Source organism: Solanum verrucosum, unplaced genomic scaffold, assembly GCF_900185275.1.
Source record: "Solanum verrucosum unplaced genomic scaffold, falcon-dt-bn FXZP01000188.1, whole genome shotgun sequence".
In the NCBI taxonomy this organism is placed as follows: Eukaryota; Viridiplantae; Streptophyta; class Magnoliopsida; order Solanales; family Solanaceae; genus Solanum; species Solanum verrucosum.
Genome location: NW_026020409.1, coordinates 582422 through 610259, shown reverse-complemented (window position 1 = coordinate 610259; position 27838 = coordinate 582422). Strand labels below are relative to the sequence as shown.

Sequence of the window (27838 nt, the reverse complement as noted above, 5' to 3'; positions counted from 1 at the left end):
AGTCTTTTTCGCAGCTTGGTCAGCGTAAGCTCAATGCTTATGGCTTTACCCAACATTGTTACTCTGCTTACTATGTCTAAAATGGGACCGCGAAGACAACCCATCACTGAAACTTTCTTTGCTCTCGCTCGGCTCACTCCCACCTGTCTTCTTCCCACTACAGTGAAAGATCTTTCACATCATCATATGAGGAACCTCACTAGCCTTCTCGGCCAGTTAGTCTAACCACAGGGATCCCTTCTTGCTTATCCACCCACCGTAAACGATTACTAACGAACTTGGAATACGAATGAGATAAAAAAGGCCATCATTGGGGCAAACGATGCAATAGCTTCGGTTAGAGCAAAGCCCAAAATGGCATAACCAATTAATTGTTTTGCCAATGATGGATTTCGCACAACCGAATGAATCGAGGGTTCGAAGGAGAGTTCTATGATCTTGGAAGTCAATCAAATCTCTCTTTTGGTCAAAATCGGTATGGGTTGTGAATCGAATCTGTATGTCCTCTAACCAAATTAGCGCATATTTCTTTTTCTTTGTTGAATAGTGGAGCTCCACTCCAGTGAAGCAATACTGAATCCGGAGAGTTCGATCCATGTACTTTGTTCTGTACACTACAGATTTGACTACTTGCAAACCTCTAACCAAGGCTTGCTTCCTAGGATCTAGTCTAGATAATCTATCTATGATCTTTCCCCTCAAGCTAGTTAGGGAACTACCTTCGCTCTGCACCTTATCCTTCGATCCAAGCCAAGAGGCAAAAGGCAAGCTCACTTAGAGGCTGCGGTCATTCTTGATTAATGTAGCTTCGTCCTCCTTATCAGAATTGGTCTCGTCAGATGCATGGCCGATGAGGGAGGCTCTAGAAGGAAAATAAGCGGATGGAGACTCTGAGGGTTAGGGGATAGGTTTGATCGAGAATTTCATTACCTAAGTATGCCACTATAGCCACTAAAAGGGTCATATCTTGTTGAATAGGAAGTGAAAGGAGCGAGACCTTGCAGAGTAGGTACGGAAGGGAAGGCCTCTTCAGAGGTAGTTAAAACCCTTTATTTCAGGGAGGCAAGATAGGATCTTTCTTTTAGGCTAGGACCACATACCCTAATTGAGACCCGGAGGGAGGTTGGATCTACTCTAAAGTAGAGTAGTTGTACTTGCCTTTTTCTTAGAGTGGATTGAGGAAGAAGTGAAACTCAGATGAGACGTAGTCTTGCTGCATCACCTGAAGAAGAAGGGGCTAACCTATCCAATAAATAAGCTGGATCCTCTGGAGTTAGATGGCTAGGATAGCTACTTACCTTACTGGTGTCCGAAGAAGTCTCTCGGTACATATATCATATGAGATGTGAAAGCGATTTCCGACTTAAAGACTACTAGTTGAAGTAGAGCCAACTCTAACATTCGACCAGAAGGTCAGTGCTGGGAAAGCAAAGAATGGAATGTTTGTTCTAAAGAAGAAGGTTGCTTGATTATTCTTTTCAGGAGAAAACCATAAGGACTCTGTAGATTGCAAGAATGCATGTTCTGATGCTTGCAGGGCTCATTTACTTCCAACAATCCAACAAAGTGAGTTTCACAAAGGGAGGTTAGCGAGATCCCAACTCTGAGGAAAGAAAAGAAGCTCGACCATGAAAAGGCAAGTCGGGTTTCACCACATATGTGTGGTACCCGGCCCCACACAAACGTGGACTCCCATGGCTTTCTTGGAAAAGAGGGAGTATCCCTTCTTTCTATTAGCTCTTGTAGCTATGGGCATTTAGGATAATCTATGTATCTTAAAAGGATCGTTAGAAGCTTATCCTCTATCTTTTATCCCCCAACATCGTGGTTGTTTGAATGTCTCTATTGTTATCTCCGAACGCTACAGACGCTAGTTCTCATCCGTTGTTCTCTCTTAACGTCCGGTCTTCAAAATCCTGTCTTTGAGGAAGTCTCCCCCGACTTGGATTTAGGGGGCTCACTTGCCCAATGGATGTTCCAATTACTAAGCTGACTACCTTCCCTACCCTGGTAGCTCTTCAAGTTAGTTTTCTTTGCCTGCCCTCCATGACTAAAGTGAGTAATGGGAATAAGGTTCTCCCTCCACTCCTACTAGTTCTGGATCTCTCGATCTAGGGCGCCTTTCCTTCACTCTATTCCCAAGTCCTGGGCTAAGCTGAGCTTTGAAGTCGGGCTTTCTTCCTAAAGCCAAAGTCCGGTCTCTTCCAAGTGATTTCCTTTCCTGCATTCCTTCCTAAAGGCAGGACTGGGTGGGATAAGTTGCTCCCTCTTTCCTTGTACCGAGCTAAAATAAAGAATGATGAAACCTGTGGCAAGGCATAAATAGAGGCATTACTCGGGTGATTTCATACTTCTGTTCTTCCTATGGATTCCCTACCCAAACGGGAGGGGTACGGAACATAGGGACTCAAGCCAAGGCCTTTTTTTCATTCTATCGTGCCTATCAATGTGGCTCCCGACTCTAGTTCTATCATTTGATACTCGATCTGGCTAGACGCCCTTTCCTATGGAGGTTCTGTGTAGGATTTCAATCTGAGATTATATTAAAACAAATAAGATTCTAGGTATAGCGTTACGTCTGCATCGTATGACTTTTTCTTTTTAGTACAAGTCTGACTTAAAAACTACAGTTATTGAGCTTCCTCTGCCTACGAGAATGGGTCTCCCCCTATCAACTATCTTATTCAATAACAGATTCTTTGAAATTCAAAAGACTTAGTTCATAGATTGCTCTAGATAATGAGAAAGGAGAGTAGCCCGGAGTGCAGATTAAGGGAGTACCTGGTGTGCTTCTTTATGAAAGATTCACTGGGGGAAGTCCAATTGAGTATAGTGTGTGCCACATGTTTGTCGATGGATAACGAAAACCGTACCGAGCCTGCCACTTCCTAACCCAGACTTCCAAATCTATCTGATTAGCCCATGGGCTGAATTGGTCCTTTAAGTGGGATTGATCCCTGTACCCCTTCTCCCTCTATTAGTATTTGGATAGTGTTCACACAACCGTCCTTTCTCTTTTATCTTTTGATTGGTGTTCCCTATACTCCCATTCTCCTTTTGGTGGGATTCTGTCTCACCTCCAATTAGCTTTTGGCCTCTATTCGGAGGTCGGGCTTCATTTCGTAAGCGTAAACTATATAAAGAGAGCCATTCTATGACTATGAAGGGTAAGCGAAAAAAAGAAGTTCCTTAACCCGATTCTCTATTCAATTCCACAATCAACTCCACAAATTGAATATCTTATATAATTAATATACGGCTCCAGAAAGAAAGGCAAGCAGTTTGCCTGGTTCACCAAGTTCTACCACTGCAGGGCCCAATCATAGTCAAAAGCAGAAAAGAGAGGATTTGCAAGAAAAAGTCAAATAGACTAACCTATGAGCATAAGAAAGAAGAGGAAATCGAATTGTGTATGATGAGCTTGAGTCGAGTCATAAAAAGGGCTCATCATAGCCCTTTTAGAGTGACTTTCACGGTTATGATGAGCTTTCTTCTCCCTCTCCTATTTCAAAGATCAAATTCCAGTTTTTTCTTATGTAGTAGAAATGCCCTACAATCTAAAGTTTTATGCTTCATGTAAGAAATGTTTTTGATGGATGCAGGACTTGGGACCCTCAGAATTTGTATGCAAGATGAGCCTACAGAGGTGCCAATCAACCGAGACACCAGGTTTGAGAATAGGGTGGGATTCCTGGATCTAGTGGCCGGTGAATCGTTGATCAAAGAGTGAGCAGCCGCCAGGTTTAATGATTTGGTGGGATCTACAAATGTAGTGGCTGGTGAACCACTTCTTCTTCTTCCACGAAGATTCAGACAAAACCGAGCTTGGATGGAACTGAACAAGATTGAGCAAACGAAGGCAAAGATCAAAGGCTTTATTATTGAGAAAGTAAAAGGAGGTTATTCAGTAGCCATTGCAGGTTTCATTACTTTTCTTCCATTCCGCCGCAGAAGGAAAAGGATATTCAGTGTGCCTGATTCATATGCAGTTTCCTCTCTCAAAGATGCCCAATCAAGAAGGATGTGCCACCATTCCCGATGGGAAAGAAGCTAGGGCAGTTAAGGAGGGTTATATTGGGTGATCGTATCTGAACTTGAAAGACTATCCGTGGAATCAGAATCAGATTGGATTGAAGGTAAGGACGACGAAGCTGGAATTATATGGTTTCGATTCTTCCTAAGTGATTAGGTCACTCCTCTTCTCTCCGATTGGGGAAGTCTCCAATTCCCTTACTTCAATTTCCAATGACTCAGTATAATGCTCATTTGACTGTCGCGTAGGTAATGTGTTTACTGGTCCGCCGGGTGAGACCTTTTGTACTCCTTATTTCGTTGATTAAAAGCCGGATGAGAATCCTCTCAAATCCTCGAATGAGAACTCCCTTAAGGAAGGGATGAATCTAGGGAATAAGTCGCAAGGATAGTTCCATTTCTCCGCTAGCCGGGGACATGACTTCCAGCTGATAAACCTGCTCTTGCTCCATTCGCTGAATCTGGAGATTTATACTTGTTAGAAACTGTATTCTTACTCTTCTTTGTATTTCCGGGGGTCTTTCGCAAACTAAGGCAAATAAAGAGTCTTATTCTCCCTTTCAGTCAGCCGGAAGTAAGAAGATTGCTGCTCTAGCCCTAGCTGCTCTACGCGGATACGATCTTTCCTTACTGAACAGCTTCCCCAGATCATGTTACAATTAGAGTTGCGGAGATAGAGAAGGCTCATTCTCCTTTAATAGCAAAGGCCTTTTCACGAGCTGGGCTCGAACCTGCGCTTCCCTGTCTAGGAGTGCATTCCGGAAATATAGTTGGAGATGAGTCTGTCGACCAGTGCTTGAACTAAGATTGTTTCAAAAGAGAAAGGGAATGAGTCTGAAAAGACAGGTCGAGAAGGGTTGCGAGCTCAAACGAATAGAGTTCAAGCCGAAAGTGTTTCAAAATAGAAAGAGAAAGGCTGGAACGAAGTAGCTCGCCTAAAAGGAGGGGAACGAAGCACTCGGCTGAGATTGTTGGAAAAGAGAGGCAGGGCCCGAGGCACTTGCTAACGAGCAGGCGGGACAAGACTGACTTGAAAAGACGCTCTACTTGAAAGGCAATGGCTTTGAGGGTACTAACTGTGATATATGGGTAAGGAAAAAAAAGAGTAGCTCAGGCTCTCGAGGCATACTAGCGGGGCTTGACTAGAATCGTAGAAAGAAGCTGGGGAGAAAGATCCAAGTGCAAGCATTGAGTCAAACTGATTCAGGTATAGCAAGATAGTTCTTGTCTCCTTCTTCTACCTACTTTCCTTTATAGCACTTCTAGCCTTGAAAAGATAATCTTTCTTAGTTGTCCACTACCTCACTCTTTTTTTTTCCTATCTCAAGGGAGTTCAGTTCCCCGAGGATGAACAAGCAAGACTACAAGGCTACTTCCCCGCCTATAAATGTCGCATCATAGTATGCTTGCCGCAGCATAAGATGCCTATCGCATGATAAGATGGATGGCGGAAGCCCATACGTACCAATTCGTCTCTTTAAAAGATGCGGGTCTATGAGACTGTATGGCGACGGTATGGTGTAATTGCGGGTATGGCCTGGTGGCAGGCGTTAAGGATACCCGGTGCTAGGGTATTGATGCAAGGATGCAAAAATGACTCCATGTGTTTTTTTATTAACATAATATTCTACATTACAAATATATCCTAACACCCGGGATGGTGCTACCCTTCTTCCCTATCCGGAAACTAATCCAATGAAAGCGCAGAAAAGCCCAGAGACTGTACTGAGCCATTCGGTGACTTTCGCGGTCGCCCTCACTAAACCAACTTGAATCTGAACTACTATTTGCGCTCACCTCACCGGAACCTAAATTTGTATTCACCTCTGCTACATCACCTGAACCACTAGTAGTAGTACGATACTTATGGTTCTGAAAGATCCAAGCCCTTCCAAAACCGTATTAGTACATATTTTACCTCCTCCCGCATAGGCGCATCTCGTAGAGGCGGTCAACCCATTTTTTATTTAGACTATCAATCATTCGTTATCTCTCTTGATCATGGTAAAAATTTCACCCTTTAAGGTCGAGTAGAAATCAAACCTGGGATATCGAATCCCTGGTATTTTACATTAAAGTTTACCAGCGATAGGTAGCACACCCAGTTCGCGGGTCTCTCAACCCGGCACCCATCGTTTATACACCTGCTATGAGAGGTAATCGTGTCCGCCCAGGACTCGAATACATGCAGCAGTGAATGGCATAAACAGGGATTTCTCAATGATGCCTTCACCCCGACCGGAGCCCTTAGATATGATGCAAAAGGGCTCTTGGTCTATCCTTGATCAGAGATTTCTCTATGAAAAATATGAATCGAAGTTTGAAGAATGGGGAGGGAGAAGGAGCCCTTGACCCGCAGGAGGATTTATTCAATCACATAGTTTGGGCTCCTAGAATATGGGCCCTTGGGGCTTTCTATTTGATTGTATCGAAAGTCCCAATGAATTGGGATTTCCCTATTGGTCACGTCATTTGGGGCAAGCGGATCCTTTATGATGAAAATGATGAGCTTCAAGAGACTGATTCGGGGTTCCTGCAGAGTGGAACCATGCAGTACCAGACACGAGATAGATCTTCCAAAGAACAAGGCCTTTTTGAATAAGCCAATTCATTTTGGACCCTGTAGATCCACTCTTTTTCCTATTCAACAGATCAGCCCCCTAGCTCTGTGTTTTCACATCGAGAATTATATGCAGATGAAGAGCTGTCAAAGGGGCTTCTTACTTCCCAAACGGATCCTCCTACATCTATATATAAATGCTGGCTTATCAAGAATACGCAAGAAAGGCACTTCGAATTGTTGATTGATCGTCAGAGATGGCTTAGAACCAATAGTTCATTATCTAATGGATCTTTCCGTTCTAATACTCTATCCGAGAGTTCTCAGTATTTATCAAATATGTTCCTATCTAACGGAACGCTATTGGTCTTAGAGGCGATTAAACTTCTAGAATAAGAGAAAAAGTTCCCTACGCTGAAGATGTTGATTCTCCCTCTTCTTCTCCTGCCACATGAATGAATGTTTCTCTTAAGGGAAGCTCTCGTGCCCCAAGCTATCTATTCAATTCCCATGTCTGCATTTTTGATTTGGAATCCAACTAACAGTATTCCCGACCCCTTAAGAGACTCGTATTCTCTAGACTGATGGAAGACGCGGGCCTGGCATATTCGATAAAGTATCCTTTTTCAGTTTCCTTTCAATCTCTAGACTGACCGTCGCACCCTCACCTCAGAGATTGGCTGAGCATAGATAAATCTTAAAGTGTTCTTTCATCTGCGTTTTCCTTTATGGTAGATTCGAAAAGTATCCCATCTTTTAATCGTTAATCTCATAAAAGAGGAATCTCGACGCCCTAAAGTACGACCATTATTGGAATTGGAATCGGCCAGGCCTTCAAGGCTTCTATCTCCTCTCCTGTTGATTTTCTTTATTTTGTCACCTCACTTCGTTTGACTTTCAACTATGCAAATAAATAGGTGGGGTTATCATTGCGTTAAACTTCCTTGAAAGGGTACAGAGTGGATCCTCGTACCATACTCGAGCTTTGGATCAATTCCTTTGACCGGTCCTTTCGAGCTTCCAGTTCATTCTGGATTGCAGCCTAGGAGGGCACTCTGGAGCAACCTTTCAAACTGTTGTTGAATCCATGGGTAGGGAAGAGAGAACCAGGTGAACTGAAAGATCTTAGTAGCCAGAGGAAAAGAAAGCAAAAGCGATTCCCGTAGTAGCGGCGGGCGAAATGGGAGCTGCCTAAAGCATGAAAACGGGGTTGTGGGAGAGCAATACAAGCGTTGTGCAGCTAGGCGAAGTAGCTCGAATGTTGCACCCTAGATGGCAAAAGTCCAGTAGCCGAAAGCATCACTAGCTTAGGCTCTGACCCGGGTAGCATGGGGCACGTGGAATCCCGTGTGAATCAGCAAGGACTACCTTGAAAGGCTAAATACTCCTGGGTGACCGATAGCGAAGTAGTACCGTGAGAGTAAAGAACCCCCGGAGTGAAATAGAACATGAAAGCGTAAGCTCCCAAGCAGTGGGAGGAGCCAGGGCTCTGACCGCGTGCCTGTTGAAGAATGAGACGGCGACTCATAGGCAGTGGCTTGGTTAAGGGAACCCACCGGAGCCATAGCGAAAGCGAGTCTTCATAGGGAATTGTCACTGCTTATGGACCCGAACCTGGGTGATCTATCCATGACCAGGATGAAGCTTGGGTGAAACCTAAGTGGAGGTCCGACCAACTAATGTTAAAGAACCAGCGGGTGAGTTGTGGTTAGGGGTGAAATGCCACTCGCACCAAGAGCTAGCTGGTTCTCCCCGAAATGCGCTGAGGCGCAGCAGTTGACTGGCCATCTAGGGGTAAAGCATAGTTTCAGTGCGGGCCGCGAGAACGGTACCAAATCAACGCAAACACTAATACTAGATATGACCTCAAAATAACAAGGGGGGCAAGGTCGGCTAGTCAGACAATGGGGGATAAGCCTCATCATCGAGAGGGAAAGAGCCCGGATCACCAGCTAAGGCCCCTAAATGACCGCTCAGTGATAAAGGAGGTATGGGTGCAGAGACAGCCAGGGGGTTTGACTAGAAACAACCACCCTTGAAAGAGTGTGTAATAGCTCACTGATCGAGAGCTCTTGCGCCGAAGAGGAACGGGGCTAAGCGATCAGCCGAAGCTGTAGGATGTCAAAACACATCGGCAGGGATATTTGAATTCCTTGTCCACTCTTTCCAGTATTTTCAAAAAACAACAATTAGGAATAGAGAATATATATCAAAGAAAGGTCTAACTTATGGAATCATTTTTTCCATTGCTATTTGATATATTTGGTCATTAATATTAGTGAATTAGGTGAAAATGCGGAAGAGAGGGATTCGAACACTGGGTAAACAAAAGCCTACATAGCAATTCCAATGCTACGCCTTAAACCACTAGGCCATATCTTCTACATAATGATTATGACCCAAAAACCGAGTGAATAGCGAGTCAGTCATAAACAATTATTGATTAGATAGGTACGACCAATCCATTCTAACTAGAAAAATAGAAAATTTGGCATTCCCGTGTTCTTTTTTTGAATATCCTCCTTCCTTGGATTAGTATTGGGACGCATATATCAAAAGCTCAGTATGAAATTTGAATGAGATATATCTTTCTTTTTTCAAATTCAAAATGTTCATAATTGAGGTTACACAAAATCGGAGCCAGAAAAGGAAAAAGTGGAATCTGGAAAAGTATTCTCTAAGGGTAATGTAATTGAGTGAAATTCATTTTGTATTGTACAAGAAAGGAATTCCATTTGTGTATGTGCTCCCGATAAAAATAAATAAGGTACTCTATTCCATTACATACATGGATCGGGTTGAAAAACCAGACCCAGTCTCTCTTGGAATTCTGAATATGCCAATAAATAATGAATTGTACTAATCCACATATGTCTCTCTCCCATCAATCGGTACTAGTTGAAGTAATGAAAAAATCCCCTTTCCTTACAGTCAAATTGCTTTCATCTCCTTTGATGAGAAATGCGAAACAAAAAAGAAAAAGAAGATCCCTCGTTGGGAATGAAATTATGCTCCCTGCCCCCCTTTCATAGAAAATGGAGAGATGAATATATCTATTGAATCCGTCGGGACTGACAGAGCTCGAACCCGCAGCTTCCACCTTGAAGGGCGGTGCTCTGACCGATTGAACTACAATCCCAGGAAAATTAGGTGTACAGCCTAAAATCAATTTAGATTCGAACCATTTAGTTTCGCTATGTTATAAGAGATAGACAAATGATATACTTTATTATTATTATTAGATAATTATATATAATTATTATGAAAAAAAAATGCAGTAGACTCATAGTGGGCTAATTCGTGAATTGAATCAAATGGGGCCTTTTCATTTCCAAATTAGAACTTAATTAAACTAAAGAGTCATGCTCTTTAAACGCCCTATAAGAAGAAGAAAGAGGCTTAAGTCGTCGCTTCCAATCCGATAAACGGCTTTTTCATTTTCCACGAAAGTCCGTCCCAACAATTGTTGTAGAGGATATAAATATGAATATGAAAAAAAAAAAGGTAATCGCTTGGAGAGTCGTTTTTTCATTTTTAAGTGGAATGTTCATTATTATAATAAGTAGTCAATTAGGAGAACTATTATCTCACTACAAAGTATACTATTCCTCATCTTTCATTATTCATCTTTTATATTCGTCCAGGGAAAAAGATATTCTAGATACCCCCATCTATTATGAATCGCCAAAGTCTTCCTACTTCTCCATTGTTACAATCAGATCCGAAAAATGAGAAATCAATCAAGATGGACCTGAATTGAATCATGACTATATAAGCTATTCTGATATTAAGAGATTTAATATAGATGAAATTTGTGGAAGCGGACCTTTGATTTCCTTGGACCACATAAGAATTCGTCGTCCAATTGAATCTGCTTTTTCCTGGATGCTCTATAGGAATCCACCGCTATTCCTTTCCTCCATCGATAAATGTTCATCCCGAGTCACAAGCGCAATCTCTTTTTTTCACTATTTTTTCTTTTCGTTATAGTAATGCAATGCAAGAGGTCGGAAATCTGGTTGTTTCTGATGATGAAAAGAGCTTTTATCTTATGTGAAATTTATGAAAACCCAAAATGTCGGTAATGTTAGAAGACGACCTACGACATCTAATGGTCAGATGTCGTAGGTCGGTATATCTTTGAAAGCTCAGACGGAGAGAATAAATGGACTCCTCGAGGGCTAGTTAAGCCACTTTAGTGCAAACCAGAAGGACTGGAGTTGTTGGATGTTACTCAGTCCTGCTATAACTTAACAACCAAAAAGCTCTGCATCGAACTTCAGCCCCTTCGAGTTGGCCATGGGGTAACAGCCTCTGACGCCTCACACCATTGCGACAGGAGGGGGCTTGCCCATTAGCCTACTTTACCAAGAGATGGCAGGAGCGCAACGACCTTAGCCCAAACCTACTAAAACAACCTAAAGATTTGTACGTTTGCTGAGCAGACCCCTTAGACATTTTAGAAAAGGGAAGGAAACTTCTCACCCCGAGAAAGGCGGGAAGCTACTGCTTCAAGAATGGAAGTTTCTCCTTTACTTTTTTAGAACGTATCGCTATTTTGAAATTAAAAAAAGGTTTATGGATGAAGTAATCGGAATAACAAGTGGTTACAGTTGCGGAAAGCGGGAAAGTCGGGAACCGTCGATTACCTTTTGAATCAAAGTAGCAACAAGCCGAGTATTACGACTACAAGGGAGAAGCAAAGCTTCGTAGACATCTTCACTTCCTCCTCGCTTCTTTCCTGGAGACTAGCTTCTCAAGTGGGCGGCTTGGTAAGCAAGCTATCTTCAGCATCGGTAAAATCCCTATCAATAATAGGCCAGAATGGTGGGGAAGGAGGCCCTCCCTACTTCAATGGAAAGGGGGGAATCGTCGTTTCACAGCCGCTCCTCTCCTTATAGTCAAGTGGCTTTCACTCCCAAGAAGTGGGAATAGGAGTCAATCGATGACAAAAAATTGCCTACTGCCTTATCTCTTCTGGAAAGAGTTATATCTCCCTTAGGTTTGAATTCCTTCAGGAGATAACCAACCATCTTCCCTTTAAGATAGGGGTTAGGGAGGGAAATTGAAGTGGGAGTCCTTCTACAAGGGAGTTTTGCTCCAAGGGCTATGGATCGGGGCGAGGGTTGAAGCAGCGAGTTGGTTTGTGAGGGTATACGTGTACGAGCATGCTATTCATGAAAGTCTTACCTACAGAGTAAGTATGGGCCGGATTGGGACTGCTTTAAAGGAGAGATTCCTCTTAGCCATCGGTCGCTTACTCCCAATCCTGCGCGAAACATAAGTCATATACCACGTCTGAAGACAGAAATTCTCTCGTAGGATTTTTACTTCAATAGTAGATATCAGGCCTTTCAGCATGTTGTTCACGAATTCTCCTATTTCAATAAGAGACGTGTTTGGGCCCGCTTTGAAGACAGCCAAGAACTACTAGCACAAGATCCAGTATTTGAAAAGGTTCATACCCATAAGGGTTCCAAGCTTCAACCCACTGCTCGAGCAACTTACTTATATATTGACTTTTCTTGAAAGGGTTCTTTTCAAATGAAAAAATTCATTATGACAGCGGTTCAAGGAAAACATATTAGACTTGCCCCACCCGGGCATAAGCAGGAAGAAGACTTTCAGATTTCAATACACAGAGAGGTATCTCTTGAAAAGCTTCTAAGAAAGCCAGTCGAATAGAATGGGGACTTGCTTAACAGCAAAGAAGGAAATTTGGTTAGAACGGGGAGCTGCTCTCTCGCACTTCCCAATCTACGTTCAAGCACACCAATTCCAGCGGAATTTGAATTCTAAAGGGGTCGCATGCGGAATGGAAGAGGCTGGCTGATTCGATCAAGAAGGGCTAACTCAATGGAATTCATAACTCTTTCAATCTTCTCCTTATTTCTTGGCCGGGCAGTAGTGTTCTCACTTCCAGGAAGAGCCACATCAGGGAGGATGGCTGCTTAAAGCAGAATTCAATAAAAGCATAATAGCGGAAATGGGTTAGAGCTATGATCAACTGGGTAAACCCGCGCAAACAAAAATTATTTCTGATTAGGGATGATAATCGCAATGGCGAGGGTCTGTTACCTACCATAAGTAGGGACTCACAGAAGACTATTAACGACTCTTCCAAGAAAGAAAAGAGAAAGTGTGAACCTAAGTCAAGATCCCACTTCAGATTCATAACATCTTCCACCCTCTGAATCAAAGATTTACTCACTGCCAACAAAAACATACTATATTTACTAGTTTAAATGATTCACTAAGCTAGTTAAAAGCCTTATTACGCAATTCCACCAGTGTGTAATACATCCAACATTCTCAATATTAAATGTTTTTGGCAAGCCAGAGCAAGACTTCTATGTGGGAACCACCCTGTAAAGGAGACATGTCTAGTCAAATAGGCTTCTAATAAGAAATTTGCTCAGTCATTATTTATGCAATGACTTTCCTTTTTGTAGTGTCAACGTTACCTTTATATCTCCCTCGTCTAGTCGAGATTCCCTAAGAGAAAGGGATCAAATCTGTAGTTGTAGTTTCTATACGTCAATCCAATCTTGCTTCCATTCATCATCCATTCTGAGGAAAGATTCTTGAATAACAGGCTAAGATTATTCTTATAAGTCCTTGTCCATTATGTATGCTCCAGTAAGAAAGTCCCTTACTTCGGCTAGTAAGGATTTTCATTTTAGGCAAGCAGGCTGCAGCACGAGTACCCTTTTTTTTACTTTTGCTACAATAGAGGAGATTTCCATTGGACTAGCTAAAAGACTTAGATAACACACCGGGTTTACATAAGAAAAAGTTCACGTAGAGGAAAGAGATTAGACTAGTCATTGTACTAGTAGCATCTATGAGCCTCCCGCTTCGGTACCACCTCCTTTTTTACCACCCGAGTTGCCATGTCAACCCTTTACGGTGCTTGCTTCCTAGCTATAACTCACACAGTGCAAACATCATAAATGAGAACTAAGCATAGTCTGACTCCCTAGCGCACAGAGCAAGAGTAAGCTACTTCACTCGAGAAGAAGAAATTGTTGAGTGAACAATCCGGCCTCTAGCCCTTCAATGATGGATTTGTCTTCAAAAAACCCCGACCTCAGTAGAAAACTAACTGCAGGGCTCTCATTAACACTATTGAAGACGTAGCCAAATATATAAACTATTATACCATCCAATGTATACTGATGAAAGCGGTTTAAACATTCCTGCTCATCGGAAGTGAGTTTATTACTAGCCTTAAGGTAATCCTTAGCAGATGGTTCATCCCCCTTAATCAAAAGATTAATTAACAATGGTGAAGCCTGATACATATTTGTATATCATCATATGGATATGCTAGCTCTTCCATATTTTTTTGTAATTCGATTAATCTATCACTATCGTACTTGTGAACTTGCGATTTACGCAATAAATCCAATACAGTATTTTGGTATTTAGAAATATTTGAGATATTTATTCCCTTAACAAAATAATCATCATGGACCAGAACATCATAAAATTGACCAAAGAAGATATCATAACTGGAATCAGTTTGATAACACCTGCAAGAATAACGGAGCCTGGCTATCAAAACTGGATTACCTGATCTATACATCATCATAGAGATTTGTTCATTCATTATAGTAGAATATAAACCCTAGAAAGAAAGACTTTTCTTTCACACAGCTCACCCGTGCCAAACCCGGTAGCTCTAATCTCTCATCTAGGAGAGAGCAAAATGGCATTGATTAAATTCATGGTAAGCAGGGATTATAGCCTATAGAGTGTTCATAAAACTTATACCATTTTTTGCATTTTTAGAAACTATATTCCTTTAATAATGAACACAGTAAAGGGCATACTTTGTAGTTGCAAATCTTCTGAGAGTATCAAAATAATCAATATGATATTTCCAGTTCTTCTGGAATGAGGGGTATAATTGTTCATTGGTTTTTTTATTGCACACTATATCCATATAGGACTCGTAAGCTTTAACTATTTTCTCAATCTTATATGCAATAAGCTGATTGCTAATTTTTTTATCAAACTCATTTGCAAGCCTGTCTCTTGATATAAATAGTCATTCCTTTCTTTCCTTTGTTAGAGAATCACCTCTCTCTGGTCTGGTAGGAATTCCATCTCTTCTGTAGTCATGCCTGTAGTCAGCCAGGGAGTGAGGAAAGCCGCAGCTCTGGTGCTCGATCTTAGGTCTGAGGTATGGGTCGAATCATGATAAAGAAGGTTCGGTGGTTGTATAATTCCCAATACTAATGAATGAATGGGTCGAGCTCTTCCTTAATGGAAAGGATTGTGGCTATAGCGCTTGTGGCTGCAGCCATGCAACGGATCCGGGACCGCATTAGCGCTCTGGAAGACAGGAAAAGGGACTTTGCCTAGCTACCACGGAAAGCATAGTCAGAATAGCTGGAAAAAAAAGTGTTCTGTCAAAAGTAGGGAAGAGCAAGTGTCTGAACAGATAAATCAAGCGATAGGGGCAGAGACTTTACTTCGCTAGGACAGAGTTACTAATGATTGAGGATTGGCCTAGGGCCCTTTTTCTTTTATAAGGGAAGAGATTGTAGTTGGGTACAAATAGGACGGTGAAACACGAGTAGGCAAGCACGTGGGTTGTACCGGTTAGCTTTGAGTTGTCGAGTGACAATTGGCCGAGGGGACTTTCATCATGTAGCTGGGTACAAATAATCCAGTTAAAGATGAGTAGACAGGGCGTTAGGCTAGGGCCAGTGGGTACGTAAACGAGGACAGATCACATGGTCTTGTACTTGTAACGACCCAAAAAAAAAAGGAACTAGTGAAACTAGAGCCTCACATGTGAGTTTGGAGTTGAGAACTTGATGAAATGATGAGAAATGACAGTGACGTTCGGAAACTAGTCGTTTGAACTAGTAAGTTGTAAGGGTCTTGTCGTTGAAGTTTGGAGTGTTGTTTAAGGGCTTAAGGGGTTGATTAGCTAGTTGATTAATCACCTTTATAAGCTAGCAAGACCTTAAGCTAGGTCATGAAATCATTTAGAACCGAGACCCTCAAAACAGTTTTTAGTTTTAAGTTAGGAGTGAGGGTCAACTTTAAATGGTCATATCTTTTAGCTCAAAATGAATTAGGTGGACCATTACCTATCCAATTAAAGGTATCTGAGTCCTCTTTCCAACGCCACCGAGTTTGCCCTTTTCCGATCTCGGAGTAAAAAGATATGCCCAAAATAGTGAAGCACTGTCAAAAAGGGCGAGCTTAGACGGGTTTGGTGGAACTTTTAAGTGGGTCCTTATTTATTTTCCTAAGTTGAGCCCCTTTTATTGTATGCCTTTCCTAGAAATTATAAAACCCTTCTAGACCAAATTCTTCCATTTTAAGTCACTCCAATTAGAATTAAAAAGAACTCACCTCCTCTCAAATACTTTTCTCTCTACAATCCTCCATTTTAAGAAGGTCAAGAACTTGGAGCTAGGGCTTGGATTGAAGGTGGTTTCTTCATCAATTTTCTTGGGGAATCTTAACAAAGGTATGGTGACCCTTGATCCTTGATTATCTTTCCTTCAAGGAGTCCATTCAAAAGGGTTTCAAAAGTCTTCAAAGAACAAAACTACCATTTTCTATTCTAGGTATGGGTTCATGGGTAAAATGTTTTCAAAGTCATTATATTGGTGAATTGAAGTTCTATTTATGATTTTAAGATGATTTTTATATGAAACTTCTTCAAGAACCCATGTTTTCATTAAAAGCCTAGAATTTGCTAATGAAGTGGGTTTAATGCCTATGATTTAATGTTGATAAAATTGTGTTTAGATTGGATTGTATTGTTGATTTATATGGTTTTCTATACCTATTTATGATGAATTGTTGGTATATGGATAATTGAGGATTGTGGCCTTATGGGCAAGTTATGGAAGAATTCTCTTGTGGTAAGAAAAATGGCTGGGACTTGAGTGTTGTTGATTATGGCTTTGGAGGATGGTAAGTTGGCTTAATCTCATATTATGGATAAAAAAGTTGTTCTTGCTTGGTTTGATCCACTTATGGTGGAGGTGTTTAATTATGGAATGCATTGTGACCATGGCCTTGAAGGCATAGTATGAGAAATATAAGTGTTACATGACATTTTTATGAATGGGCATTTAATGGAGCTAATGTGATCATGTTATGAACGTAAAAGTGTTATTATTGAAAGGATTTTTTCTCAATTTGACACTCATGAATGTTGATGATAGAATACGAAGGATTCTCCAATTTATTGCATATCTCGAATTGGTAGAGCTTGTGCATCATTTTCTTGTTTAAATGATTATATTATTGGTTGTTGAATCCTCAGATCGGTAGGCTAGTAGCACCCTTCCACTCATGATAATAATGAACCCTGGAATCGGTAGGCTTATCGCACCCTTCCATTAATTATAGTAATGAACCTTGGAGTCAGTAGGCCTATGGCACCTTTCCATGAAGGTTAATGATGAGACTTGAACCGGTAGGCCCATGGCACCCTTTAAAGAGGAGTTAATGAGCTTTCCTAAATGAACCTTGAAACGGTAGGCTTAAAGCACCCTTTCACGTGTTAATGAATGTAATTTGGAGTTGGTAGGCCCATGGCACCTCTCATATGTGATAATGTCAAGGTAACAAACTATTCTATGGGAATGTAGGCTAAGCACCGAGTGGATTTGGTTAGATGGAAACTCCCCCAATGGTTAGGCATGAGTTTCAATGATCGTCTACCTTATCCCATAAACTATGTGCCCGCATAGGTAGCTAGTGGATCCATTAAGCTATATTTACCGGTCTTCCTTAGGCAAGTAGACCACCTCTTTATGGTGTGGGGACTTATGACACCGGATTCCATGACAAGCTCTCATGGTCTATGTCGGTTAAATGCTTACTTCCCATCATGTGAGATTTCATTATGGTTTCTTGATAGGCTCTACAAAGTGTAGGTAGTAGTATGGGATGCTACCTATACATTGCACGAGTAGGCTTGGAGAGGGTCATAGTGAGTTTCTCTAAATCCTAATGTATGTGACACAATTGTGGCCTAAATAAGGTTATTAAAGAATGTTGGCTCTCAAATGCTTAATATGAGATGCATGCTATACTTGGGTTATATTATGAGTTATTTTCCCTTGTCATGTCTTAATTAATAATATACCTCTTATGTATGAATATTGTGCAAAGGTGAAAGAAAGGAATGATAAGTTACTTTAAGTGACCTAAATGTGGTGCCTTAGTATGGATGGTGGTATGGGACGCCATCCATACATTGCACGAGGTATAGCATAAGGGTTGCTTGAGGTGAAGGTCCAAGGTAAAGGTTTTCATGTTGATATTGTTTAAAGGTGATATTATGACTTACTTGATGTTTATGCTTGTCTTGTATGTCTTTTATGCAACTGTTCATGATACTTCAAAAAGTGGCATAATGCATGGTTTCTAGCCAAAATGTTCCTTTTAAAGCATGTTTTGCATGGTCATCATACTTAGTACTTAATTGTGCTAATTCCATATTTCTCTATTTTCTACTAGTGTAGGTTCCGGAAAGTGAGCCGGTTCTATAGTAAGCTTAGAACTTGAAGTTCTTCCAACATCTTGTGGTATGTCCTCATATGTCGAGGACAAGACTTTTCTATTCTAATTTTATGATAAGGTTCTTGTAATAGACTTAATAGACTTCTTTTGATTGTAAAGGGTCGTGTCCCTACTTATGTTTTGTGATTGTGTCTAAGATAGCCATGTGAGACTTAGACTTCCGCTGTGTGTTTTTAAAGTTGTTTTAATGAAGCTTGAATGTTTGGATGTAAATAAGTTTTTAATTCCGCACTATTATCATTATTGAATGCAATGAATGACTATGTGGCTCGTATAAGACCCCTTCGGGGTCGAATACGCCTTGTTACGACTTGGGGGTGCTCCCGGGTCGTGACAGTACTGGTCAGTTTTGAGCTGTCGAGTGACGATTGCTCCATCTCTTAAGAAAGGACGCGGGGGGCCTGTCTTATAATAAAGGGGGTACTCTCTTCTCTGATGTGCGCTATATTATTGTGTCCTATTCCTTAAGGAGTGATCCGGGATTAAGCCACGTGGCGATACCCGCCAAAAGAAAGGGGGCCTTGAGTACTCAAATGCGTACGAGGAAAGGACAATTATTCAGCGCACTTAAATCTAGTGGATGGGGTTCCATATTCATGAAAAGCCAGGTTTGAACCATGTTACGGAACCAAGACAACCTATCTTACTAATAATAAGAAAGGGTTAAGGGCCTCCAACGCCTATAAATAGAAGCTTCTTTCTCTATTTGGCAAAGCAAAGGGAGATATGGATCCAGCTACCACTGAAAGACTTTCTCAAATTAATCAAAGAATTCTAAATGTTGAAAATGAAAGGCGCGAACGTCAGCAAACGCTTCATGCTTTTTTAGAGCATGTGCCTGCTGTTTTTCCGGAGCTGGTGGAACAACGCATTCAACAGCTCCTTAACCAAATTCAAACCCTGGAAGAAGAGGGGAGGACCCTTTCCCGAGACAGGGAAGACCTTATTGTTAGGATGGCCTTCCGCATCCGCGGCGGAAACAACTAAGAGTCAGTCGACTCTTTGGAGTTTAAGAAGGTTTAAATAAGTGTCTGTAGACGCAAAGTAGTGTGTTTCTTCTTTTTCTTTGTTTAGTGGAGATCTACTCCTATGCTAAGTGTCTTTGTTGTGTTTGCATGTATCACTAGTAGTCTTCAATGCTTCCGTTGTTCACTTTGTAATGTTGTGTTTAGTTGTGTGGCTGGTCTATGTGTGTGTAAGCTTCCTATTTGATGTATTCCCATGTAACGGCTATTAATGAAAAAAATCCGCTTTGTTCTAGTTCATTCTCTTTCCCTGTTTTGTGCAGAAAAATTGTTGATTTGAATTCTTTTTGAAATCTCGTTTTTTTCTTGTAAATTTCTCACATATACAAGCTCAAACTACAGCCAAGAGGGTGGAAGTTGTGTGTTTACAGTCACTCTCCTATATCCTATAATAGCATAAGCATAGCAGAAAGCTTCCATGCCTCGCTATCCTATCTTTAAAACCGACACCGAAGGAGTTGAACGTAGTGAAAAGAGTCGTTTCTTTGATGAAAGACGCCACAAAGCTAGTATAGTTATCGCACACCTGATCTTCTTTCTGATAGGAATGATCACCTTCTAAACAAAATAGGAGTGAGAATTCCCCAACGAACGGAATAAATGAGTGAACAAGCACCGAAAGGTGTGCGTTAGTGAAACGAATAGCTCAGTCCTAGCGGACAGGACAAAACTTCCCTTGGAGAAAGCCAGCCTGAGGGAACTGGATTGGTCATTCCACCATCACTCGATTATAGAGGGTTGGAGCCCTCTCTCTGAAAGCCCTCTTGATGCGATGAGAAAATGGCTAGTATTCAAGGCTAGTCCCAAGAAAGCAAGCTAAAGGGCTATCCCGATAAGAAGATGAAGCCTGATCGGGCCAAAAATGAAAGCAATCGAAGGAAGGGGTAGAGCATGTTCTATTTTTCCGAATCTTTCAAGATGAAAATAGAGGGATTGGCTTAACTTCCTCTATGCGGTTGCATACAGCTTTGCTTGAGTAAGGAGTAGGCCATTCCAGATAGGCTGCTTTTGCTATTACTGAAGCTTTTAAGAAAAAGACCTTTCCTTTATGATATTAAGCTTTATGATATTAAGGATTTTTCCAATCATTAGAGTGGTGTCATCCCCTTTCATTCATGTCTGATGGATAAAAGCCCTTGGGCCTTCGTTCATTTTGTTTAAGAAGGCTGCGACATATACAGCATCTTTCCATAGACTTTTTCTTGCCTGGATGAAAATTCAATATATGAATAGTCATTCCCTCACAAATTCTTTATTTGAATATCTTTGCTTTGTTCGTTCTACAGATATAGATTAAACTGCCTTTCTTGGCACCATCCCTATTCTGATGGCTCAGTACAAGACCGACGGAAGAGAAGAGGTGAAAAGGCTAGCGAGGCAGAATTCTTTTTCTCTTTCATAGCGCCGCACAATGGAGACATTGTAGTGCTAGACCAGATTTACCAGCGGACAGTTGAAAAACGATACGACCCAGGACCAATTCTGGTTCTTCTTTCTATCAAAAAAAATCGAATTCGAAAGCGCACCACCCTTCTTTACTTTACAACCAGCCTCCGACCCAAGGTGCTTTTAGAAAAGGTCAGCGGGGCAATCAAAAAGACTTGCTTTTGACGCCCCGCTGTGCCGACCAGCAGCGGGATGCTACTTACGAGCTGGTCAGGGACAGGTTCCGGTCACTCTTTGATGCTATGCCATTGTGGTGGCACGGGAACCGCCGAATGGGGGCAGTTTTCATCTCATCGCTGGCGTGTGGAAGACTAGTGCATCCAAGCACAGCGCAGCCAAGAGGGTCCAAGATTGCTTCGCCGAATGGGACGGACATCGATCTTCGCTTCTACAAGGCCTGGTCGACTCTTTGTAGGAGCCTTCCTTTATCAAGGGGCGCAGCGGGCTTCCTTTCCTTTACCTTTAAACAGTTAGAGCCTCTTCTCTTATCAGTCCTTTCAGTCAGTTCCTTTTCGGTTAGCTACTTAGGATGAATCACACAGAGGCGATCTCAAACATAAGAATACAATATTTTTCAAGAGACAGAAGGCCTAAGAGAGATGGGGAACTTCTCTCCTATAAATCTTCTTTGCACGAGCTTCTGTAAGCCCCGAAACAGACTCCAATTACATGTGTGAAGCATCGTGCCATTTCAAATCAAACAAGTGAGGAAGCCATAATCTTCATAAGCAGACGTGTGAGTCTAGCTTTCAATTAGCAAGAAGGAAGGAGGCAAAGCAAGGCTTTCTTCTTTCTTTCAGAGTGAGAAAGGGAAAGCAAACGAATCGAAGCGGGGAGGCTTGAAAGGTCCTTCGAGGCTCGTCAATGGCTTGGCTTCAGGTCGCGAATGGAAGCGCGGATTAGCGGGTGTCCGCTTGACTCAGTCATAGTCTCGCCTGGTACGCACTCGAAGCCTATGTTCACTAGATAAATTGAAAAGGGTATGGTAGTGATCTCACTCCACGCATTGCACACTTTGTTCATCCAAGCTGGGCAGAGCTAGGTTCAAGATAGAGAGGGAGAGCCCTTCCATTTCTTTGATGCACACGACTTTTTCACGGAGTCTGCTTCCACAGTTGCTTGAGCGACAACCACCTTGCGTCCCAACCTTCTCGACTTTCTTTGGTGCCAAAGACCAATGACTAGTTAACCAGGAAGACAACTATTCTTCTGGACGAGAAGAGCGAGTCTCAGTCCGGGGTGAGAAGCCAATAGGAAGCTTGCTATGGGGACGGACCGAGGAAGGGCGATGGATATGTTATCAGCCAATGCATCTTCTTGCTACCCCTCAACCGCTTCAGGGGACTTCTCCTTTTTGGTTAACAACCTATGTTGGGCTGACTAAGCCCACTATCCTACAGGGCCCCTCTTGTGTCGGGTTAAGGCTCCACCTCATCTTGGGTTAAGGGCTTAGTTGAACCCAATTTCTTCACTTGTAGTCTAGGGCTTTGCTTGGCATTGGGCTTCGATATAACTTGCTTTCCTGGTCTTGAATTAAACCTCTGCTCTCCTAATTCAGTCTATAGGTTTTGGTTTAGGTTCAATCTTAGTTGTTTAGCTTAGGTCCATCAATCAATCTCTCATAAACCCCTAAGCTGAATCTATATGGGGCCGGCCAAAAATTCCTTGTAACCCTCTAAGAGGGTAAGGGTAGTGAGGCTTAGATTCCATAGAGTTCAACCTGCATTGGGCTTTAGTTAAGCCTACATCCATTTTAGTAGAAAAGGATCTTTTATGTAGCCCAACTCATAGAGAGTTCTGTCACTTGGTCTGAACCCATTTCTTCTATTCCTATGATTGTTCAGTGATGGGTTTTCTCCTTTTAGGATTAGGTTTCTATCCCGTGTTGTGCTAAGCTCATTTCTCTTTTTAGGTCTTACCTTTTGTACTTAAGATATTGCATACCCTGCAAGTCATTCATTATCCACACATGTCATACATCTTTCATATAGGATGATCTTAGAAAGCACCTAAGTGTTGGACATTTGCATGATACAGGTAAACCAATCGCTCTAGGTTAAAAACCAAACGACTTTCTCAAACTAATACTGCAGATCGACATCGGGGGTGGCTGTGACGCTTCCTGTTGAGTACAGTACACAATTCAGACTTTAAGTTCGTTTACACAGTATGAGAAAGACAATTCTAAAGAATGGGACTAAGCAACTTTTTTAGATTTCATTCTTTAATATAACATCAACATAACAATAACATTATAAAGCAATATAGGCATTTATCCCATCCATCCACCGAGAAAAACACCTGCCTTACACTAAAAGTTCACGCGCTTCTTTATTCAAAACAAAAAAAATTCTGAAATGAACCCACATATAAAAGTGGGCTGGTCTGCTCATTATTTGTGTTCGTACATTTTTTCATTATTGCAATACAAGTAAGACCTCCACTATACTAGTTATGGAGAGGATTCGTGCCGGATGGAACACGGCGCTTCGAACCATAGACTACTGTTGCTGGAATGAAACGAAGCTTTGGAACAGAATTATGCTTCTTGCTAGGCCCTGATGGCGGAACTGGCATTTTGGGGGGGAAGAAAGCGGCCCCCTTTTGCGGCAGAGTAGAAAGCTGAGCTTTCCCTCGCGTAGCTCCATTCAGAAAGAACACAAAAAGGAGAAAGAACATTATTTCGCGGATTCTTGCCATCACTGCTGGAAAACCCATTTTTCTGTAGGCATCCATCGGGTCCGAGATTATATACTGCTGCAGAAACTGAATCGAGGGGGTTGGTTGAAAGGTAAGGATAGCGTGATTGGCCGATTGGTTAGAAGGTAAGGATAGCACGATTAACTTGTTTCGGGTCTCTTGGATCATGGGCCAGAGCTACTTGGGTTTAGCCCGCTGAACATCATTTGGATGGGCTCGGATCCTTTGCATGATTTCATATGCCTTTGACGGGCTTTGAATTTGGACAGATCTGGAGGGCCTTCTTGCATGGACTTGGGCTTGCTTTGATGATGGGCAGGCCTTTTTCGCATAGGCCTTCCCTATAGTACTGGGGCTAACGCGCTAGGTCGAGCGGTCGCCGAAGCTTGCTTGTTAGTATAAAACTAACGAAACCTCAAACCAACCAATATCAAGACTACTCGGGCATACTTAGCTTTTCCTCCTAAGATAAGAGCTTTCCACCAATCTTGTCACTTTTATAAACCTCTTCACTAATTACCTAGTAACTTTGAAAAATTAATTTCCACTAGGGTAAAGTAAAATAAAGGGAAGATTAAAAAACGACTACCCTAGCCTAGTAAGTAGTTGTCTATTTCGCGTGCCCTTCCTGTACTGACTTATTGATTACTGTATACCGCTGTTAGTGGACTATCTATTGTGTAGTATGCTGCTTATCAGTTATGCCGAAGAGAAGAATATGGAGGATTGATCCTATTCACTACTAATCGTGTAGTTTCCTTCCAATATAAGGCTTTCGGGCAGTGGAAGTGTTAAGGTCTTCCACTTGAGTTCCCTTGTCAGTTGGGGTTCTAACAGTAGGAGCGCCAAGGTAAGCCCTTGCAGCCATTGAGATATATCAATGGAAATGCCAGTTTCCAGCTATCCGCTTCAAGTATTTCGTTCTGCCAGCAAGCTAGTGCTTGAAGCCTGTGGGTTAGACTACCCTAAAGCGAGTAGGAGTTTACTTACATGCAGTTGGAAAGTTTGAAAGCAGAGCATCATTTCAAATGGGCTTTGATAGATCTTTGAAATTGGAAAGATGCTCAGTCCACTCTCTTTTCGATCCAGTTACAGTTGGAGTAGTAAGCTCATCTAGTTCCCCCTCTTTCTCTCTTTCCTGCAGTTTGAGTTTTAGTTGTCTTTCCATGCGATCTCGGCGAGCCAGTCTTAGTAGTTCCCTAATAGGAGGAGGGCCCTATAGTAGTTGCTAGCTTACTTCCATGGAGTGGTAGAAAGGAAATTGGGAGAAATTTTACATCTTGTCTTATCTTATATCGATTTTGCTCTTTTTGTCTTTCTGTGCCATCTTCAGGCGATCGAACACTTTATCTAAGAGGTGGATTTCCCTCGATAGTCGACATATTATATATGATGGATACGAGTGGGCCAGGCGAGTGAATAGGTATCAGGCCAGGTTACTTTTTTGAGAGTCTAAGGAGGCTACCTAAACGATCGTTGAAAGGCTTAAGAGAGGTCAGGAAGGACAAATCAAAGAGAAGGGTGGTTCGTAGATAGTATGAGTATAAACTTCAGCGTGAAGTGGTCGGGTTCACTGCCTTCTAGAGAAGGGATTCGTGTACTGATTCTTGCCTTAGCTTCTATATCCCTCACTCGATAGATCTTATTTGTTAGAATGAATTCCTTATTGCTCTAAATGAGCTACATGACTCAGGTAGCCTGTCTCCAGAACCTCCACTTCCCACATCGAGCTTAGAAACCCGGATCGTTTTCATTAAAAAAGAAAGATTTTAGCAATCCTCATCAAGGAAGGGGTCCCATCATACATCTGATTCATGAACAGAGGATTCATAAACAGACAGGCTTGACATTCCTTAGAAAGCAGAAAAGAGAGGATTTGCAAGAAAAAGTCTAATAGACTGACCTACGAGCAAAAGTCTTGGAAGAGTGAGCGCAGGGAAGGATATTTCTTTTAATAAAGAAGTGATTTTCAAACTCACTTAAGACCGTTCGTGATCCCCACTTCACTCCTATTCCATTCCTTTCGACTCGCAATCACAATAGTCGTACAGTCGAATAGTTGAGTTATACGGGGGATAACGGTCGAACTATCAAAGAGGTCCGCTACCAAAGAATTAGGAGTTATAACATTCATAAAAGACAGAAAAAACCAATATAGGAACTTCAACTAAGAAAGAAGAAGAATAAAAGAATTGCTTAAGTAAGGTGTGCTTCTTTTTTTCGGTATACCGCCTCGTAGAGCTCTCGCAGAGCGAATTAACATAAATCTTTCCAAATATCATGAATATCCTTCACCTCATATCTCCTCGTCTTCCTATTTATAAGCCACAGCTTACTTCGACTTTTCAATTTCCCATAGAATCTCCGGAGCTTTCCTAGCCACTATGTTTTTTTTTTATCTTCTTTGTCTGAAAATAGGTTTGATTTGCTTCACCTATGAGAATTTCTACCAATTCTTATTTTATTCATCAAAGCTCATCCTAATCTCCGTCGAGATTACTGCCTTAGCCCTGTCCTATCATTTGTATAATGGAGTTCATAATTTATTGACGGATTTTTCGGGATTTTTCTTTCTTAGAATTGGAAGAAAAAGATTGAAGTGACTGTGAAAAATTGAACCTGTACCTTTCTTTGAGATTCAAACTCCAAATTATTCTTTTCTTATGAAATGTTTATTATTCGTTGATAGATCTAAAGCTTATGTCGTAGAAGCTGACATCAGGCTATTGGCCTTTTATCTACATCTTCCCTCGTAGAGTGGCGTCTTTTATAAGAAAAGACTTTCTCAGTGGAACTAAAAAAAAAAGAGTTTGGGCTCTTTCTTTTGGTTGACTTTTAGCCACGCGCGGCGGCTATGCGCATGTGTCCCAAAGTGACGTATATTTTTTGGTAATGAGTATACTCGAGAGAAAGGGTTTGGAATTCGAGCTCCTTTTATACGCTCTAAAAGGGGGTCATGGACTCCTTTTTAATTTAGGATCCCCTTTCTACATTCAATTATTTATTGAGCCTAGTGTGAAATCACCATCATTACACATTCATTCTTGGTCTGGCTGCTGGTCTAGCGAGCCTTCCTAGCCGCCTAGAGTGCAGCCTACATGTTGAAGACCATAACGTAAGTAACTCAGTGCTTCATACGGGGGAAATGAAAGCAGAATTCGTTCGAATCCTCCCACGTGTTCAATCTTTTTTTAACGGTTTCCCCAGAGATCTTTATCATTAATGCAACCTTCATTTTGCTCATTCATGGAGTTGTATTTAGTGCCTTTAAGAAATATGATTATCCACCGTTAGTCAGTAATGTGGGTTGGCTTGGATTACTTAGTGTTGCGCGCCTAGCAGGGCAGCGCGCTTTGGGATGCGGAGGGGCTATTATCGTCCAGCTCCCTAACCTAAAGCGGCACCGGGTTTGGACCGCAGGGAACTGTAGCATGGGGGATGTCTAATCCTTTTGCCACTGCAAGGCTGGCTAATCGTACGCAGCAGGCTCGAATACCCCTAGTTCTGGAAGGCACATGAGTCTGAACTCTATGTTGAATGTGCGACCGAGACTACACTACGTAGGTACTTGTGCAGGTGAGGCATCAATCGGTCCTAGAAACGGCAACAGCGGCGCGAGGAGTTAACGACTGGACGTGCTGCAACCTAGGTATCACCAAGCAGCTCTTTCGCTCTATAGGGATCAGGGGGGGCATAGCACAATTCTTCTTGGAGGAGGGTTGTTTGTCTGGGTGACTGATCCTGCCATAATGTACTTCTACCTATTATAGCACCGGCAACCGAAGTCAACCATACATACGACGATCTTCATGTGTGAATAAACGGGAGGAAAGAAAGGGCGGTAGATGATAATGAGAAAGGGCGTCGCGTCTGGACGGGCGGAATGGATGAGTGAAAGGTGTCATGTCATGGAGTGGGGAATAGCCCTCGTCTCATGTAAGACAACTAAATGCACCTCGAGGTGCTGCACAAAAAGTACAGGAACGTTAGGAAAGGCCGGGTTTCTAAAGTTAATCTCATAAGATGGAAGCTTCCCCGTTAAGTAAGGTTGGGATTTCTAGTAAGAATCTCCTTATCCCATAACTATGTGCCCCCATAGGTCATTTAGCTAGTAGATCCACCTAAAAGCTAATACATTTTAGTTTTACCTTAAGCAAGTAGGACACCTCTTTTCAGTGTGGGGCATGACACCAGATTCAATGTTAAGTTCACATGATCTATGTCTTGTTAAGGCTTATTCCCAATGTAATCAAGAACATGAATTATAAACTATGATTGGTCAAGAAGCTTTACTTAGGATGGGTAGGATTATGAGATCTAACGTATGCATGGCACAAGTAGACTTTGAGGGTATTCATAGTATGTTTCCATTATGTTGTGATGATCTATATATTAAATATGCGCTTGACTTACGCTTTCACACTAATTTTCATGATGATTCTCAAACTTGATAAAGTGCATGCTCTTCAACTAAAATGTCCATTTTTAGCATATTTTCATGGTTGGTGTG

The 27838-nt window shown here is 41.8% G+C and overlaps 1 protein-coding gene across 1 annotated transcript; it reads right to left on the bottom strand.

Moving 5' to 3' along the window:
• Positions 1 to 23021: 23021 nt before the first annotated feature.
• Positions 23022 to 23496, bottom strand: LOC125840583 (uncharacterized mitochondrial protein AtMg00170/AtMg00620). The gene has a single exon (XM_049519553.1). The coding sequence runs from the start codon at positions 23494 to 23496 to the stop codon at positions 23077 to 23079; it is 420 nt and encodes a 139-aa protein (XP_049375510.1). The 3' UTR covers positions 23022 to 23076.
• Positions 23497 to 27838: the final 4342 nt, after the last annotated feature.

Bases quoted from the DNA above. Each gene is read 5' to 3' on its own strand.
- LOC125840583 (XM_049519553.1), bottom strand. From the start codon at position 23,496: ATGATCCAAGAGACCCGAAACAAGTTAATCGTGCTATCCTTACCTTCT.